General features: G+C 31.3%; 1 protein-coding gene across 5 annotated transcripts in view; it reads right to left on the minus strand.

The window, feature by feature from the left end:
* Positions 1–15,908, minus strand: part of cher (filamin A protein cher) — a 54,116-nt gene extending 38,208 nt beyond the window's left edge. For all 5 annotated transcript variants that reach the window (XM_018457145.1, XM_018457143.1, XM_018457147.1 and 2 more), the window contains exons 1-4: positions 15,750–15,908; positions 13,509–13,923; positions 625–968; positions 208–335 (exon numbers count right to left, since the gene is read on the minus strand). In XM_018457145.1, coding sequence (XP_018312647.1) covers positions 208–335; positions 625–968; positions 13,509–13,854 — 818 coding nt within the window. In that variant the 5' untranslated portion in view covers positions 13,855–13,923; positions 15,750–15,908. The remainder of the gene's footprint in view (positions 1–207; positions 336–624; positions 969–13,508; positions 13,924–15,749) is intronic.
* Positions 15,909–17,355: the final 1,447 nt, after the last annotated feature.

Genomic DNA, 17,355 nt, shown 5'->3' on the forward strand with positions numbered 1-17,355 from the left:
TATTAGGTCACCCTTGAACGATCGAAATTATAATAAACAGCACAGATTGTAATATTTTTTGTGAGCAATGTAATTTTAGGTAACAAAAAATTCATATAAAGTATTTAAAATAAAGGAAATTGTTGTTTGCAATAAATAAATACAAAAGTAAATACATAGTATAAAACCATGATAACGCTTTAAAAAATACAAAATTTTTATCCCTACCTGTTTGGGTTCGTGCGGGCGCGCAGAGGTGCACCTGGTTTTAATTTTGCGCTGGGATATTGTGATAGATATGTCATCATCGACATCTCGTCGATGTTTGGATTCACCATCTCTTCGGGTTTAATGAGCTGCAACGAGAATGACATAATTTATGAAACGCTTCTTAGCCATGGGATTAAAAATTAATTTATCTATAGTGATATCTCCTAATTTTTATGCCATTATATTAATTAGCTCTTTTCGCAGATAATCTTCAATTAAAATATAATCCATCAACTTTAATAACATCTTAAAAAGTTAGTAGCATATAATTAATAAAGTCTAGTGTAGTATTAATTAATCAAACCTATAAGTCTTCTTTATTCCGCGTCATGCTTTAAAATCGAATGAATTGCAATATATAATATTGCGGCAAACCTGAGGAATATTGAGCCAGTCATCAGCGAGACCCATCGCTTCGGACGCGTTCTGGACCGCATCTTTCGGGTTCCACTCCCGCCAATCCGGGCAAAGGCCAGGTGCGACCGCATCAACAAGCGCACCCACCGCGCGGCCGTCGTTCCAATCGGAGGTAAAGTTCGAGATCGGCAGATCCGGCACCTTCGATTGGATCCAATGCATCAGCCTTTGCTTCGGGGTAGCGCCCTTGTCCTCGCCGTCGTCGCCTTCCCACATAGGCATAGAGATCGAATAGTGCAGGATCAGGGTCCATATTAAACCGAGGATCAACTTTAATTTACAGTCTACGATGTCTGAAGAATCTGCGAAATTAAAGAGAGAAGATTGATCAATTTCCTGCGTAAGCAAGCTCCTTATAAAGCTCTTTTACAAAAATTCAATTAATACTAGCCAACTTAATATTGAAAATTACTTAAAAGCATTAAAGAACAGTGTTTTTAATACTCAAAAGAAGTAATTAATCACTACCTTCCACCAATATTAAATTTCTGTAAGGGTAAACTATATATTTTATTGTTGGATAGGTAATGTTGAAACATTGGCCGTAATTCAAATGTGTTATGTTTATGAATTTTTCTTCTTAATTTTTGGCAATGTCGATTAACAACTTATTAGCGAAAGATTAAATTTTACTATCATATTTAATGTAAAAATTTCTTCTTATTTTGTGATACTGCGAAATAAGTTCATAAGTTTAGAGAGAAATCTTATTTTAAAGAGAGTTGCTATCACATTCCTAAATACGCACGATATGAGTCGTACTTAATTCATAAAAATACAATTGCCATGAAATTTATTATTCATGAGTGAGTAACTTCCTTTTGAGAAGAGATTTCACCGACTGTGAGTTTCCTTTCCAATTGCGTAAAGTCTTATTATTCATCCGCGTAGATCGATCACCGCTCAATTATCCGACATGAATAAGATCGAGTGGGCGTTATTAAAGAAATATTTTACCACAATGCACTTATGGAATCAAGATGTCGCGTTCTTTCACAATGCGTGTCTCGAAGCAACGCTAACGAAAAAGCGTTGCGTGTTTACGCAATGAAAGTGCTAATAGATCTTCAACGAACAATGATTCACATGTTGAGCGATCGCCAACCAATCATGAATACCTGTAGAATCTGAATTTTATATGGAATGGTATTAATTATAGTTAGTATTAACTTTTGGCAAAGCTTCGTCTGTCAGAATAAAATTTAAAAGCAGAACACATGTATGTTATGAAAACATGTATTAATAAACATGTAGGTACGATGTTATTAAAATGCGGAAATGTGCGCAAAATAACGAATTAAAGTAAACAATTTGATTTCTTCGATATAAAAATCGCTCTTATCTTGAGAGATAACTAATACTTGATTTCAGTTGAAGTAATCAATTTGTAAATAAATCAGCAGAAGTATTAAACTACGCCTAACAGAAACACGACAAATGTATGTCTTTTTTAACTCTCAACTACAACAACAGGTCAGATTTTGACTCAAAGTAAAAAATTTTAGCCGGTTGTACTTATCCACATAACAATATGTTATTAAAAAAATTTCTAAAAGATATCTCATTTCTGAATCTGATTTCTAAATCTGAATTTCTAAAAGGCCACATAAAAATATCTGAATATTATCTAATGTGTCGTTTTTTGAGAACAGAAAGATATCACAAAAATGATATCTAAAAGATTTCTCAAATTGCATGTCTTTATGATATCCAAAGTATATTAATACATAAAGTTCGTATTTATGAAAAGTCTAAAAGAAGTCTGTTATATATCTAAAGAGTACAAAGTCGTCTGAAATATGACTAAAAGATGACTTCTCTAAACATCTTTTAATTGTCTTTAAGATTTCTTCTAGTTTTGATATTTTGGCACATGTAACATTTAATAACATTAGATATCTGAATTAATTTTTACACAAAACTAAACGAAATTGTATGACTGTCATATATCAATATATATCTCATTATGTCTGCAATGCTTGCCATGTCCTGTGTACAAGGGCCATTATCTTTCATCATAGTCCCCTTTGAGGACTCGCTTTTAAAAAATATTTCATGAGTGTTCGTCAGAACACAAGTTATATTTCTCATAATGCTGCACCTTTTATTCTATCCCGTACGATTTTCAAACACGAGAACCCAAACTCCACCACGTCCGTCTGGTAGCGATTCCGCTTACTGTTCGTGGGTGAATGAAGAAAAGTATCAAAATAAAGTTATCTTTATGATATCTTTTAAAATGACAACAAATGAATTTCTCATAAAAGATATTATAATTATGTCTAGTTTCTGAATCTCTCTCAAATAATAACGGTGCATGTGCATTTGTATGGCTCAAAAACCATACAACATAATGATATGTTCCATTATTTAGCATAATATCATAAAGATAAAAATTTCAAGAAATTTCTGAAGTAAAGTATCTTAAAGAATTCTCCTAGTAGATACCTCTGATAAATGATTATTTTAAGATATTATTTGTGGACATCATTTTCAAGATAACTAAATGTTCTTCTGAAAACGTTCTCTTACGGTTTTCATTCTGACAAGCATGCTGTCTGGGTATCTATATGATTAGTACTATAAGATTCTGAATTGTAAGGAAAAAATTTTGAACCTTCCTCTATCAATCGCCTTATATCGAAGGTTCACTTGCATTCTTACTTCAAATAGAATACTTTAAAACTTAGGTATATTTCATAATTGATAGTTAATAAAATATAAACAGTGAAAGGTTTCAGTTTGTCAATGAAGATTTGTCTGTGATAAAAATCTCTAAAATTAATCAGCATAATTTAAAGATAGTCAATAATATTTTTTATTACACAATTTTTTATGTAATTCAAACATGCAATATGCATGCGTGTCATTTCGCGCGTAACAGCTGCAACGCGTCTCCCTCTTGACATGTTCTCCGCGAGAGTAAAAGCATGATTCTCGCGATTGGTGGATCTCTTAAGAATAACGCTGAAGATGCACTCAGTTGTGCAAATTTAGTCGAATCCGAGCGGCCGCAGCTATTTTTGTCATCCTCCGGCATTCGACATTGTCCCCTCGATGAAGTTCGTGTTATTCACGCGTCGGGGAATCGCCATCGGTGACGATTCATCTGGACTATTTTCAGCAATTACCGAGTGCTAAACAAGTGATGTCAGCAAAAACGTAGTTATTGTGACACGCGAACCGGCCAAGCGCCAGCTAATTCACCCCGTGACGCCAATCTCCGATGAGATTCTCAAGTTTATCGTTCAGTATTCCATCCACTTCACAGCTTTCTATCTTACAAACAATAAATCAAGTAAAGACTAGCATCCCTATATCAAAAAGCAGTCTTCTAAAATGTTTAAAGATAAGAGAGATATATTTTTTATGATACATTATCGTGTATTTTAAAAATAATATCTATAATAAAAGATAATAATATATACTCAGGTACTATTCTTATATAAAATATAATTATGATGCATGATAGCGCTTTCAAAACTTGATTGCTGTTATTTTGATAATGTTAGGTCTACATACTCTACATCTATAATGCAAAAAGAAAGAACAATGCGCGCTTTCGTATCTTATAACGTTACCTGGTCACGTGAATAATGCGTATGAAAAAAAAAGAGTAAAATGCAAAGTGCTTTTGTTTGAACACACGAAATGGATACCCATTGTCGAAGTCTCTCCTTCGAGTTGCACTTTACTCGACAGGGAATGCAAAAGTGCATTCATATGCTTACAGACGAGCTCGTCTGCAGCTGCAAAGAAAGTTTTCAGTATGCACATAGTACAAAATTTTACCGTAAAAAAAATGAGCGAATAATTCGATAATTTTTATGATATATTGTTTATTTTATTTAAACAAACAATTAATATCATACAAATTGAATTTTCTTTATTTAAGAAATTATTTGATATAACTTAAAGATTTTTGGATTTTAAATAACTGTATGCAAGATGCAAGTTATCAACTATATAATAAAAAATCCTATATAATAAAGAATCATCGTCTTATATCAACTATAACTATAATTAGTTGATTCTTTATTATATAGGACGTAAAAGACTTGAAAATTTTGTAATAAAACGCTAATAAAACTGGTATTAAGAATCACTTCTCCTGTACATTTTCCGTTCATTCTTTTTCAGCGAGCAATAATTCATTTGTCATCGCATCTTAACGAACAATAAAGTCGAAGAAGCATTCCTCTCGGTACTAGGTAATGGACACATTTGCTTCCAATGCCGTAGACGCTATACGTCTTCATAAGGAATGATTGTTGCAGTGAGATAAAATCTTTCGTACCAATTATTTTTAAACGTAATGCAAGAAAAGTAGAAAATAAGTAGAGCTCTTTATATTATTTCACATTAATATATTATCAATTTATTATAGAGAGTTTTATAATGGTAACTAACTTGATAGTTGTTAACATCTTACTGTTAGCGATAATAACTATAGTAAGAAAGAAAAAGATGAGTAAATAAATAGCAATAAACAATTTATTAATGAAATTAGGTATCATAATCGCATTGTGATACTATTTAGAAAAATGTCGATAGTAAAATTGGCATTCAACTTCAATAATTTAACTTCAACGATTTTCAATGATACCCATATGTGCAAATAAATTGAATTTTCATTAAGAAAAAACGTAGCAGTAAGTAAGTAGGAATCCTAGAGTTTTAGTAGAATGAATAACTAATCTAACATTTAAAGGGAAACTAAGAAAAATATTCTTATTAAATTAATAAAAAGGCCAAAAAACACAAGAATTTGGGTGAAGCCAAAAAAAATTTATCATAAACAGAAGTTCTGTTTGGCCTCACCTCACTCAAAATGTTATTTTTGTTGAGCTTCTTTATTGATTTAATCAAAACATTTTTCTCAATGCATTACGTAATTAATAGCACAATGTATCTCTATATCTGCAAAAAAATCATATTACAGAAAAGTTATATCGCTATTGATTATCTTCCAACGTTTCATTTTTATATGAATCAGTAAAAAAATATTTTACAGCGTTTTACAATTCATAGAAATCAATAAAAAAAATAATTCAAAAATCAATCAAATATATATGGACAGTTACCAGAGACTTTAAATTTTATATCCGCAGTACGGCAGTAAAAATTTATTTTCTTATCGTATTAACGAGACGACCATTCGAGCACTTGCCATGAATAGTGAGCTTCACAGTTGATTTGGTGACGTAATAAATTACAGTCTAGTTTTCATCATACATATATATAACAAAATCTTCTAGGAACCGAAGGTAGAATTAATCATAAGTTGCTAGAACCCGAGAATCATTCTTAAAAAAAAAGAAACGATCAGAAATCACGGATCCAGAAACGGGCCATCTTTATTACTCTTTCATCTAGCTCCGACAGTAGTTGGAGTGATCTATTCTCGGATCGAGAATCTTTGTTGTGTAAAACGAGACTCCCAAATGGATTCTTCGAGAACGTCGTTTCCGGCGGTGTTTGGATTCGAGAAGAGGAATAAGCGAAATAGAACCAAATTAGGATAAAATGTATAAGCTTTGCCATTTCCAAATTTTCACAAAAACAGTTCAGAAGATACATAAACAAGAGCGAAAAATTAAGGTACGTGTTTCAGATGAAAACTGCAATGATCAATTTAATTTATCTATCGTATACACTCAATTATCTTGGTTTGAAACCATTAAAAGTGATTTAATAATTAAGGAGATTCTCGCGTTTGATGAAACATAAGACAAGTCTACAATATAGATGTAACACAAAAGTTAATCATATCAACAATATCTAGCAGAAGTGACTTTTATCGTAGCGTTGAAGATATTTAATTCTAAATTTATATAATTTTATGTTACAAGTAAACGTATAATCTTATCCTACGGATATTTTCTGTTAAATTAAGACATTTGCATATAAAACAGAAATTTAAATATCGTTATAATTACAAGATAAAGACTTATTTGGATAAAATTTCACCTAAATCGATAGTTTGAAAGAAATTTATATTCTTTAATGAAGAAAAAGCAAGAATAATTATCAAATGAACGTATCCTTAAAATAAAAGTTATAAGATGCTCATTTGATGTGTGTTGTGTACATCATATGAGCATCTCATAACTTTTATTTTAAAAATAATAACATATAAAATTAACAATGATTATAGCGAATTATATTGATAATGTTTTTATATTATTATTTTAATCGCTTTACACAATTTTATGAATAAATTCTATTGAGGAAGAATTAACGCGCGAGAACTTCCTTAACAAGTAAATAAAGACTCATATGTCATCGATTTCCTTTTATTTTAAAGGTAACGTGCAATATTATAAATAGTTCAATTACAAGACATTGAATCACTTGTTAATTTTGAAAAAGACTCGGCTGAATATCATATACTCATGTCCATGACGTTTTCAACGGATACGTCTTCCACGGCGAGTTTAGACGATGACGTCATTGATCCTCGAGAGATTACCTCACTGAACAGAGAGAATGCCTGATCTCCACTAAAGAGATTTACTCTTTTTGATCGTCAAGGTATGCGATCGACGTCCGTCAACCATACCAGTATGGCAGTATGTTATTCTATGTTTATATCAACGAAATTGCACTTCAAATGGAAGTTTAAAATTTTTTGACCAGATATAATTGCCGTATTTCCAGTCACTCTTTAATTATATTTTTTATTATTTTAACTTTTTGTATTAATTAACAGTTTTATAATAATTATTTTACATAAACTAAATAAATTACGTAATTAATATAAATTTATATATATTCACACAGTTATATTAAGTAATTATAAGCTATAATGAAATATTTTCGTTATATTTAGCTTACAGCTAAAATATTTGCAATTTTGTTATATAGCTATTGAACAACTGTATCTAAAATACTCTCTAACATTTTTAGAGCGAATTTCATTCTGAAGAGTGAAATCTCACTCATAGAGATTGAAAATTGAGCCACTCTTTTTTCAGACTGGCTCAATTTTCTGCAATCTTTAGAGTAAGAATTCACTCCAAAGAATTTAGAGAGTAAACATTGAGTCTGAATTTGTGAAACAACTATGTATATAATACAGAATTTTTAGTGTTTATAAAGTAATAAAAATGAAGGAGACGGATAAAGAAAACTGATACATAATTCAAAGCTCAATATTTACTTTCTTGCGAGATATTTCTCATAAGCACGTGAAAATGTGGTAGACAAACATATTTCGGCAATCATCGGAAATCCGAGTTAATGCGCCTATACGAAGTTATATCCCACTTTTAGAATTAACGTATTCTGAGAATTGTGCTAGGTTTGTGCTGCATTGTGCGAATATTAATAACATAATATGAAAAATAAGTTAAAAAATGGAAAAATAACGATTATGTTAGACTGATAAAAAAAATCGTTATTTTTCCATTTTTTAACTTATTTTTCATATTATGTTATTAATATTCGCACAATGCAGCACAAACCTAGCACAATTCTCAAAATACGTTAATCCTAAAAATGGGGGGCTAACTTCGTATAGGCAGTTAATGCGGAGCTATACTCTCGCACGATTGCGTATGGAAAATAGTCGTTTAATGTCAAGGTTGCATGTGAGAGTGAAAGTAATCGCTCCCAATACATAGTAAATTATGCGCGGATATACTATAATTACATAAACAATATTGTTGTCATATTTATAATTTTCTATCAAGTTATATCTGACGGGGGAAAAAATTTTTGACAAGAAGCAATTAACGCTTTTAACACTGCCTATATCTATATCAAAGATGAAAGATTATGTATGAAGAATATAAATGTGTGTGTTTTTTAATAATATAGATTATCCATAATCTATATTATAATTTCATATATAAAGATGCACAATATATTCTGCTCGTCTTAAAAACATTCTAAACTTTATCGAAATTTATAACTAAACTTTAAACTTTCCTTTTTTAAAATTTATTAAATAAATCTTGTATTGTGTTATAAATTATTCATGTAGCACGTTTTTCTAGCCACATAATTTTTCAAAATGTCTTCCGTATATAAACATCCAATAAATACTTTATAAAACTAATCGAAATATTAATATATACCTATATTAACTTCCTCACATTAATGTTCCAGAGAGGTAGCTTGTGAGAAAACAGAATCGAAAAAATGCCGAGAATCATTTCCGCTCAATGACAGAGATGCATATTCGATCAGCGCGGCGAGGAAAAGAGACGGATAAGAATCGATCACGTAATAAACCCGAAGAAAGAAGTCCGCGGTACCAAGGCGAGTTTGACCTTCACCCGATCTACGTGGTCCCGCCTACTTTTCTTCTTTTGCTTCTCGGTGGGCCCCACGAGACACGTCCCGAGCCTGTTTCACGGTGCCCCTCGCATAATAGCACGAGCGTGGCTTCCGTTGATATTCGATAACCGGCCGGCTTTAATGCCGCAGTTCTACGATTAGGTCTTAACCGAGATTGCGACGGTTGAACATCAGACTTACTAGTTTTCTGACTAATAATACAAACTTTTTGCGAAGGTCTCAACTGTGAACGAGAAAACTGTCACTATGCATGCGTGTCGTTCAGATTTCAGATTAGTGTAAGATGAAAATTGAAGAAATGGATGAAATAATGGACTATTTAAACGCCAATCAATTCCACCTCTCTGTTTATCTGTTGAAAGTTTTCGTCGTGTAAATATATATATATAGAGGAAAGTCACCGATACTGATAGATCTCCTAAAGCGATATCTCCTTATTTCTTAGAAACTAACCTTTGCACCTTACTAATACTAATAAAAACGTGATTTGTTTAGCTAATTAAAGAAGTACAAACTCATAATTCATATATTTGTGGCTTATTTCTATACCAAATCAGCTAAAAACAAATTCTATGAATCCGAGAAGAAAATTCTTACGGTGTTCTTTTGTAAATTGCGTAATTAAAATAATAGTGACTGTATTATTGATAATATTATGTCATTTTAAATGTTTATAGTTTCATAAATTAGTTTTCTTTACAGAATATAGGATATATCTTTATTTATAGAATAGGAATGTTGGCATTATTGCCTACTATGTCAGTTTTGGAGCTCATTTTGTCAGACGCTCATTTTTGCATAACTTACGAAAAACTTAATTATTACAAATTTGTAAACAGTATTATAAAAACTGCTTATACTATCTGATAGAAGACACTTTCTAGTTTGTATTTATGTTTTTGAAGTTGTATTTTTACCTTTTGTTTAAGAAACATATTTCAATAATTTAAAACAAATATATAAAAAGAACATTCATTCGGTAAATAAATGTTATTCTGTAAGGATAGTTTGTATTTTCAAGCATGTATAATATGTATATACTGTATACTGAGAAGTGTATATTCATGAAATTAATAATTTAATAAATTACGAATAAAAGTGTAACAGTTTTTACACATTTCTAGAGATTTAAATATAGTGCCATACATTGCAAATTCATAAATGATATTTATTCTTTGATTTTCTGCCTGTAGATCTATCAAGGTCAATAAATTGGAATAACGAATAAATGAATGATTTTTCAGATCTGTAGAAAAAGATTGTTTTTCAAAATCTTTATCACGAAACGTGTTTATGCATTTATGCATTACATATATTCATCAGCACGTTTTACTCTTGCGATATACCAATTGCATATTGGACAACAACATAGTGACATCATCAATGATATATTCAATTGCGTCACTACCAGTCGAATATCTTGTTCAAGGATGCGACGAACTGTAATAATTGCCGTCGAGTAAGTAATCGAATCGTAATTTTCCAGTATAAATATAATATAAGATCTCAAAATTATACGATGTTGACGTTTTGCAAATGAGCAATTGCTTATTTCACAATATTTGATGCTTTATTCACAAACAAAAAATGAAGGTTATTTCACAATTGAAATCTCAGTCAACAGGTCGACTATTGGCTTTCTAGATTCTTCTCTTAAGTCTTGTGTCCATGATGTTAGAACAGTTTTTACGGAAAACCGACAAGTTGATTGGCTACACATTTCTCGATCCGAGAACTCGGATCGAGTTCTAGCAAGTTCTAGCATCATGGACACAAGGCTTAAGAGAAGAATCTAAAAAGAGTCAATAGTGTCGACCTATTGACTGAGATTTCAGTTGTGAAATAACTTTCATTTTTTGTTTGTGAATAAAGCATCAAATATTGTGAAATAAGCAATTGCTCATTTGCAAAACGTCAACATCGTATAATTTTGAGGTCTTATATTAAATCGAACAAGGCTTAACAGATGTACACGTGATCGGACCCTGATCCTGCGAACTCATTTAAATTTCATCGAAAATTTTGAAAAGTAGTTTTCTCTCATAAATTTTCGACATTCAATTATAGACATTTTTTTATTTCAATTTTACAAATTAGAATTTTGTTAAATAAAGTTTGTTGAAATAGAATCCATTGCCTTTATATATGCATTCCTAAAACTTACAAAACTTGTAAATAATTAGACCTTAAAGAATATCAATGTTGTAATGTTCTTGTTTAAAAAAAAAAATTTATTCTACATCCCTTAAAAGGAATGAATAAATATTGATATGACATGAGAAATGCTTTATATTAAATATAAGTTTGCATCGATTTGTTTAATTTAAAAATTGCATCTTTTATTATAGTGAAACTTTTAATTGGATTTAGACGAACAGGATTTAACGACCGATGATGTAACGTTAGTTTGTTCACCCGCAAAAAGTACGTGAACAGCATTATCCCATCGCTACTCTCTAGTTTTCCGGGGTAGCCCGAGCAAGCGTCATCGATCCACAACCCTCTCGCTATGCTCTACAATTGCTTTTATTTTGCTCGATGCAACCCACGTTCTAAAATGTTGATTCCGAATTCGAAAACAGAAATGCAGAAATATTCTACATATTATTATATTCAGCTGCTCACGCGTTTCATCTAGTGATAAAAAAATGTTTTACCATGAGATTTTGCTACATGTCGATATTTTTCGTTCTCTAATAGTATATTAAAAGAAGTTCAAATCTGTCTCTAAAGCAGCGAAATTAAATAATTACTTAACATAGAGGAATTAGAGTAACTGCGTTAAATTTTTTCTCAACTTTATAATCGCGATCAAACGTTCAAATCTTAATCAAATTTTAATTGATATCACAATGCAAGTATTCTGTTTACGCGTTATCGATCAGATCTACATCGATCTTCACGTGTAAGCAAAACGCACGATTAATTATTTGACGACACACATGTCCTCAAATTTTGCCGATGAATCATTATTTATAGCTTTCGATTACATTTTTTATAGTGCAAACAAGCACATACTTGAAATTGATATTACAGATTTCGCTTAGCAATTGTGTTAATTTTAACTCATTTAAAACTAAAATTATATTCTATATTTATAATATGATTATAATAAGCTTCGTAACAAACGAAAGATCTCATAACTAAAAAAGATTAAATAATTTTACGAAAATAAATAATCAAAGATTACTGAAGCATTCTTTAAAATTTTTTTTTAAGATTATGTACCGCGTGTAAGTTTTCTTCCAGAGTTAATATTTAAATTTTAAATATAACTTTTTTCCCTTCACACACATAAGTACACATACAGTTAACATTGAGAGATGTCTAATTATTAATAAATTCGTCACCACTATAACATATATATTAAAAGACTATGTATACATAATTATTTTATTAAATAAAAATTCAGATTCCGGACTCACATAAAGCTTATTATTATTAATTTCAAATGTTTTTTCTTGCAATATATTATAATTTAATTGTACGTAAAAATTATTTTAAAAAGCATTTGAGATTAATAATAATATAAATAAATAAAGTTTTGTGTAAATATCCGGACATAGGTATATGTCCGATCACTGGGACATTTACCTTACATATGTAAGGAAAAGAATGTATCTTTCCTACTGTTGCTTTCATACTGTTTACATCTATAACGTGCTTATGTATGTAAATAAACCCAAAATAAAATCGCAGCGCTTTTAACTTCATTACAAGTATAATTTTACGTATTAATTCGATTAATTTTTATTGATAATTATTCCTACACAGATTCCCTTGAATTCTTTAAAAAAAACTGTGAATTCCTGACGTACAAAAATCTACGGATCGATAAGTCAAATCTACGCAGAATCCGTAAAACGACGCAGACTCTGTTCACGTCACTCGCGGTAATAGTAACTACCACGTGGTGGTGTAACGTATCGAGAGACTCGTAATGTAAAAACCTGAACATTATAATTAAAAAATCCGAAAATCCACTGAAAATTGGAAAGTACTTGTTAGAATAAATTTTTGGAATTTACTCGTTTGAATAAATTTTTGTCGAATATTACATAAATAAATATATTATTCCCTACCTAAACGTCTGTTTAAGGAATAATATTAAGGAAGAATATATATCTATTGTTTCTGTGAATTACGTATTAATTAACATCGGAATTGAATATGGCATAACCATAACAAATAAATATTTCAATAGACAACGATTGTTTTAAGATTATTTTATCTGAAAATAAAAAATAATGTAGCAATTATTATTTTTTAAAATGACCGCCTTTGTCTTTAATAAAGAGAACAAAACAACACATACGGCACTGCAATTATCACAATTTAATCATTTGTATATATTTTTAGAATAATTAAGGAAATAAAACGTTGTTATTTCCTAAATTAATTATTTTTCCCACTAATAAGTATACTGCATCAGCGTTTTATTGCACTATTCACGATCAATCAATTGGATTCTTCCTACGAAGACAGGACGAATCTATTCTGCGACGTGTAGGATCTACCAGGCACATGGGATTACTCACCGATATTAACAAGCCTGATGCCTTCGTCCTCCAAAAACTTAAGAGCGACGGACACGTTCTCCAGCTTCTGAGAACGAAAGGTGGGCCGCTGGTTGTGTTTCGGCAGCCGCTTTTGCGAGAGCACCTCGATGAGACTCACCAACTGGAGACCGTCAGACAGATCGCATTCCAGGTCGCCGATGTGCTTGTTCGCTACCTTCAATCGCTCGTTCGCCCATCTCGTGAAGGTGTTCTGTTGAATTCGCTTCCACTGCGCGTCCTCGGCCAGCTCGCGCTCGAACATCTCGTCCTCCTCCTCCTCGCCAGCGGAGTTCTCGCACTTAACTGACTTATCATTCTCATTCATTTTATCGGCTGGTCCGCTGCTACGCTCTCACGGATAAGGGTAGTGGGGTGTGAGCCCCTGTGTGAGTGCCTAAGGATCACAAGTGTTGGTAGTTACGAGTGCTGTCGGTGACGTAGACAAAACGTAACTGTGTTGGTGACTCGAGAAGTAGCGATGGGCACAAACTAGAAATCAAGATTTGGAACGTGTATTGGGAAACTCGGATATTCGAGAATACATGTACACACTAAAAAAAATATTTAATTTTTAAATATTAAAATGTTTTAATGTTGTCTTCATTTTTTAAACACTTAAAGATGTTTTAGTATTAAACTTTTTTAATAAGCAAAAACACTGTGTTCAAATTTAAAACTTCAAAAATTTTCAATCCAAATACATAGTGTTTTGTTTATTGAAAAAATTTAAAACTAAAACTCTTTAAGTGTTTAAAAAATAGAGATAAGAATAAAACACTTTAATATCTTAAAATTAAACGCTTCTTTTTTGAGTGCACGTGTAATTATAATATATCCGTGTTTCAATCCGTGTGATTTTTAATGCAAGTATACACATGCTTTTGTGAGTACACGTGCATCGAAATTTACGCTGTAACCTGTACTTAAATATGCGGATACCTTGTTGTACACTAATAATAATCACATGAAATAAAATATGAATTTATTACGTTACACGTGCATCCATACACTTCAATACATGTATAATCCTATATTGAAATACACGGATAAACGTGCTTTTTAAGCCTTCCTGCTTGGAAATGGAATACCTTATATTCTTATACCATGTGGAGTTAATTTCCCAGAGTAAAGCGGCATCTAAGTGAAATTTTAGAGCGATTTAAACTTTAAGCGTTAATGTCTTCTGCACACTGGATGTGATGAGCGACGAGCGACGAGCGATATCCAATGAAAGCTCTATTTTTTTTCACGTGACGATGTAAAGCAGAGCTCTCATTGGATATCGCTCGTCGTTCATCGCGTTCAATAGGCATAAGCCATAAGAAATTGATTACAGTCAAATGCCATGTGAGAAGAAAAATCGACTGTGATTGGTCAATTTTTTACTCTCACGTATTACATAAAGCTTACTCCGCTTATTGTAGACCAGACCTAAGGCTTAAAGTTTAATTTTTATACTTTAAAATTTCATTGTAAACGCCGCTTAAGATTATTCATCGTTATTTTGATATTAAAATCTTTGATGTCAAAAAATTACGATAAGTAAAATTAATTTACTACCTGGTTTATTTATTGATATATCAATCAACTTTCGGATTCACGTGCGAATTTAATTTAGATTTTTGAATTTATTTTGATTGTGCAATGAATATTCAAATGAAATTTGATAACTCATTAGTTTTTAATTTCATTTCATTATTATTGTTAATTAAATCAATTCGAAAACATGTAGATTCATTATTTTTTGAAAATTGAAATAAGCGATAAAATTTATAATAGATGATAAACCTTCTAATTTATATGTATAAGTACAACAACAGAAGTCTATTTAACTGTTATATAACATTATTAACTTTATACGTCAGAGAAATATTGTTTTAATCGTTTACCGAACATTTTAAGGAAAAATGTTATTTCATACAAGTGATTAATTTTATTAAACTATGAATAGCAATCTCAATTGAATTCTTCAACTTTTTTAGATAAATAATCACACAAAAATTTAAACATATTTACATTTTTACTTAAAATTTACGTAAAAAGATATAAAAATAAAATATGAATAAATATACTTTCCACCACTTATTGATATTTTTCCATTTATGTATCTATTTGAAAATTGGTAACAGACATCGAAGTTGCTCGAAGGAGTATTGTGACCATCACTAGCACGAGCACGCACACGTGCGCAGAAGAAGAGGTGGACGTTGGTGAACTTACCTGCACGGCCGTACGTGTGCCGGCCAATCGAACGCACCTTCCTTAGTATGGGTGCGTGTGTGCGCGTGTGTGTGGGATGCTGACAAGAGATCAGCTGGAGCAACTCCGTTTCTGTTGATGAGTCGTCGGTATATATTCACCACCGGAGATCACGCTTCAAATTACTCAGGATGCGTTTGTCGAGAGGCTTTCTTTGATAGCGTCGTCTCCTTGAAGGGTCTTTTCAGTCGCTCGTCCTGATTCACAGCGACGATTCACCTGCATAATAAAATATCGTAATTAAAAAATTGACGACGTTCAAATTGATCGAATGTGGCATAAGACGCTTCGGCGTAAAATAAAATCGAAATTTATAATCTTTTTGTATATGTCTAATAGTAATTTATAATAAAACCTCGCAATCGAGAATCGTGACTTATTTATAAAAAAGAAAAATGAGACTTGGAATTACTTTTGAACTGGAGAAAACTGTTTAAAGAGTATATTGTAGAGATACAAATTTAAATAGTAGAAAACGATATATAATTTTTTTATTCATAAAATTTTTTGTTTCCGCAATTGATTGACTCAATCCGACAAAGGTGCACGGAATCAATCAGTTTCATTTGAGTGAAGATTCGCGCACGTGTTCGACCAAGCTGTCCAGCCTCAACACGAATTACGCGTTTGGCCTATCCATAAATAAAGTACCTAATTATAAATAGCAACACATTCCGGGGAAATGGCCCGTGTATTTTTTTTATTTACGCACGCTCTTCTATATTTATTATTAGTATATTTAAATGTATTTCTTATTAGAAAGTATTCAGATTTAGATCTCGATGTGAGTAAGAGAAGAGAAAATTATCTTAAATTATTAAGACATCCATTTAGGAGAAATAAATCTGCTTTAAAGTTATATCATCGTCTTTTATGATCGCATCGGTCGGATTTTCCGCGCATAATAGAAAATTAATCGGACGCACGTTAAATTACGAATCTCGGCGCACGGCGAGATGCCAAGTTATTTTTAGTACACGCACGTATACGTGACTTTTTTCCAAGGTCTGATATTACATCCAAAAGATGAACCTTATAAGCGCAAACATTGTTGTCTGCGAACAATGAATGGACAACATGATTAGAGTTATCTTTTTACACAGAGGTGGCTTAGTTTACACAGCATTAAAATACATTTGCGCGCGTATAACTTAATAATAAATTCGGTAATATATAACATAATACGTTTCGTACTTTAATATCTCAAAGTTGCAATGCAATAAGAAATGCTTCATTTCCTGGACGAAGTAAACATTTTTGTGTAGAATAAGAATCATGTTTTTATATAATTGTCTAGAGTTCTCCGATATTTCTTATTTTTAAAATATTATTATATTATAAAATAAATAATATAATATCTACTATATTATTAACGGAATTCACGATGTTACGCATATAATATATTAATATGATAGGTATATTGCTATCTAAAATTATCTGTGAAAGTTATTACGAGACGACGTGATGATGCTAAAATACGATTTTTTTTTATCACAACACTCCAAAGTCAAGAAGGAAATTCGAGATATATCATTTCACTTGAACATAAATTGATCAAGTTGTCATC

This window comes from Mycetomoellerius zeteki, unplaced genomic scaffold, assembly GCF_001594055.1.
Source record: "Mycetomoellerius zeteki isolate Tzet28-1 unplaced genomic scaffold, Tzet1.0 scaffold62, whole genome shotgun sequence".
In the NCBI taxonomy this organism is placed as follows: Eukaryota; Metazoa; Arthropoda; class Insecta; order Hymenoptera; family Formicidae; genus Mycetomoellerius; species Mycetomoellerius zeteki.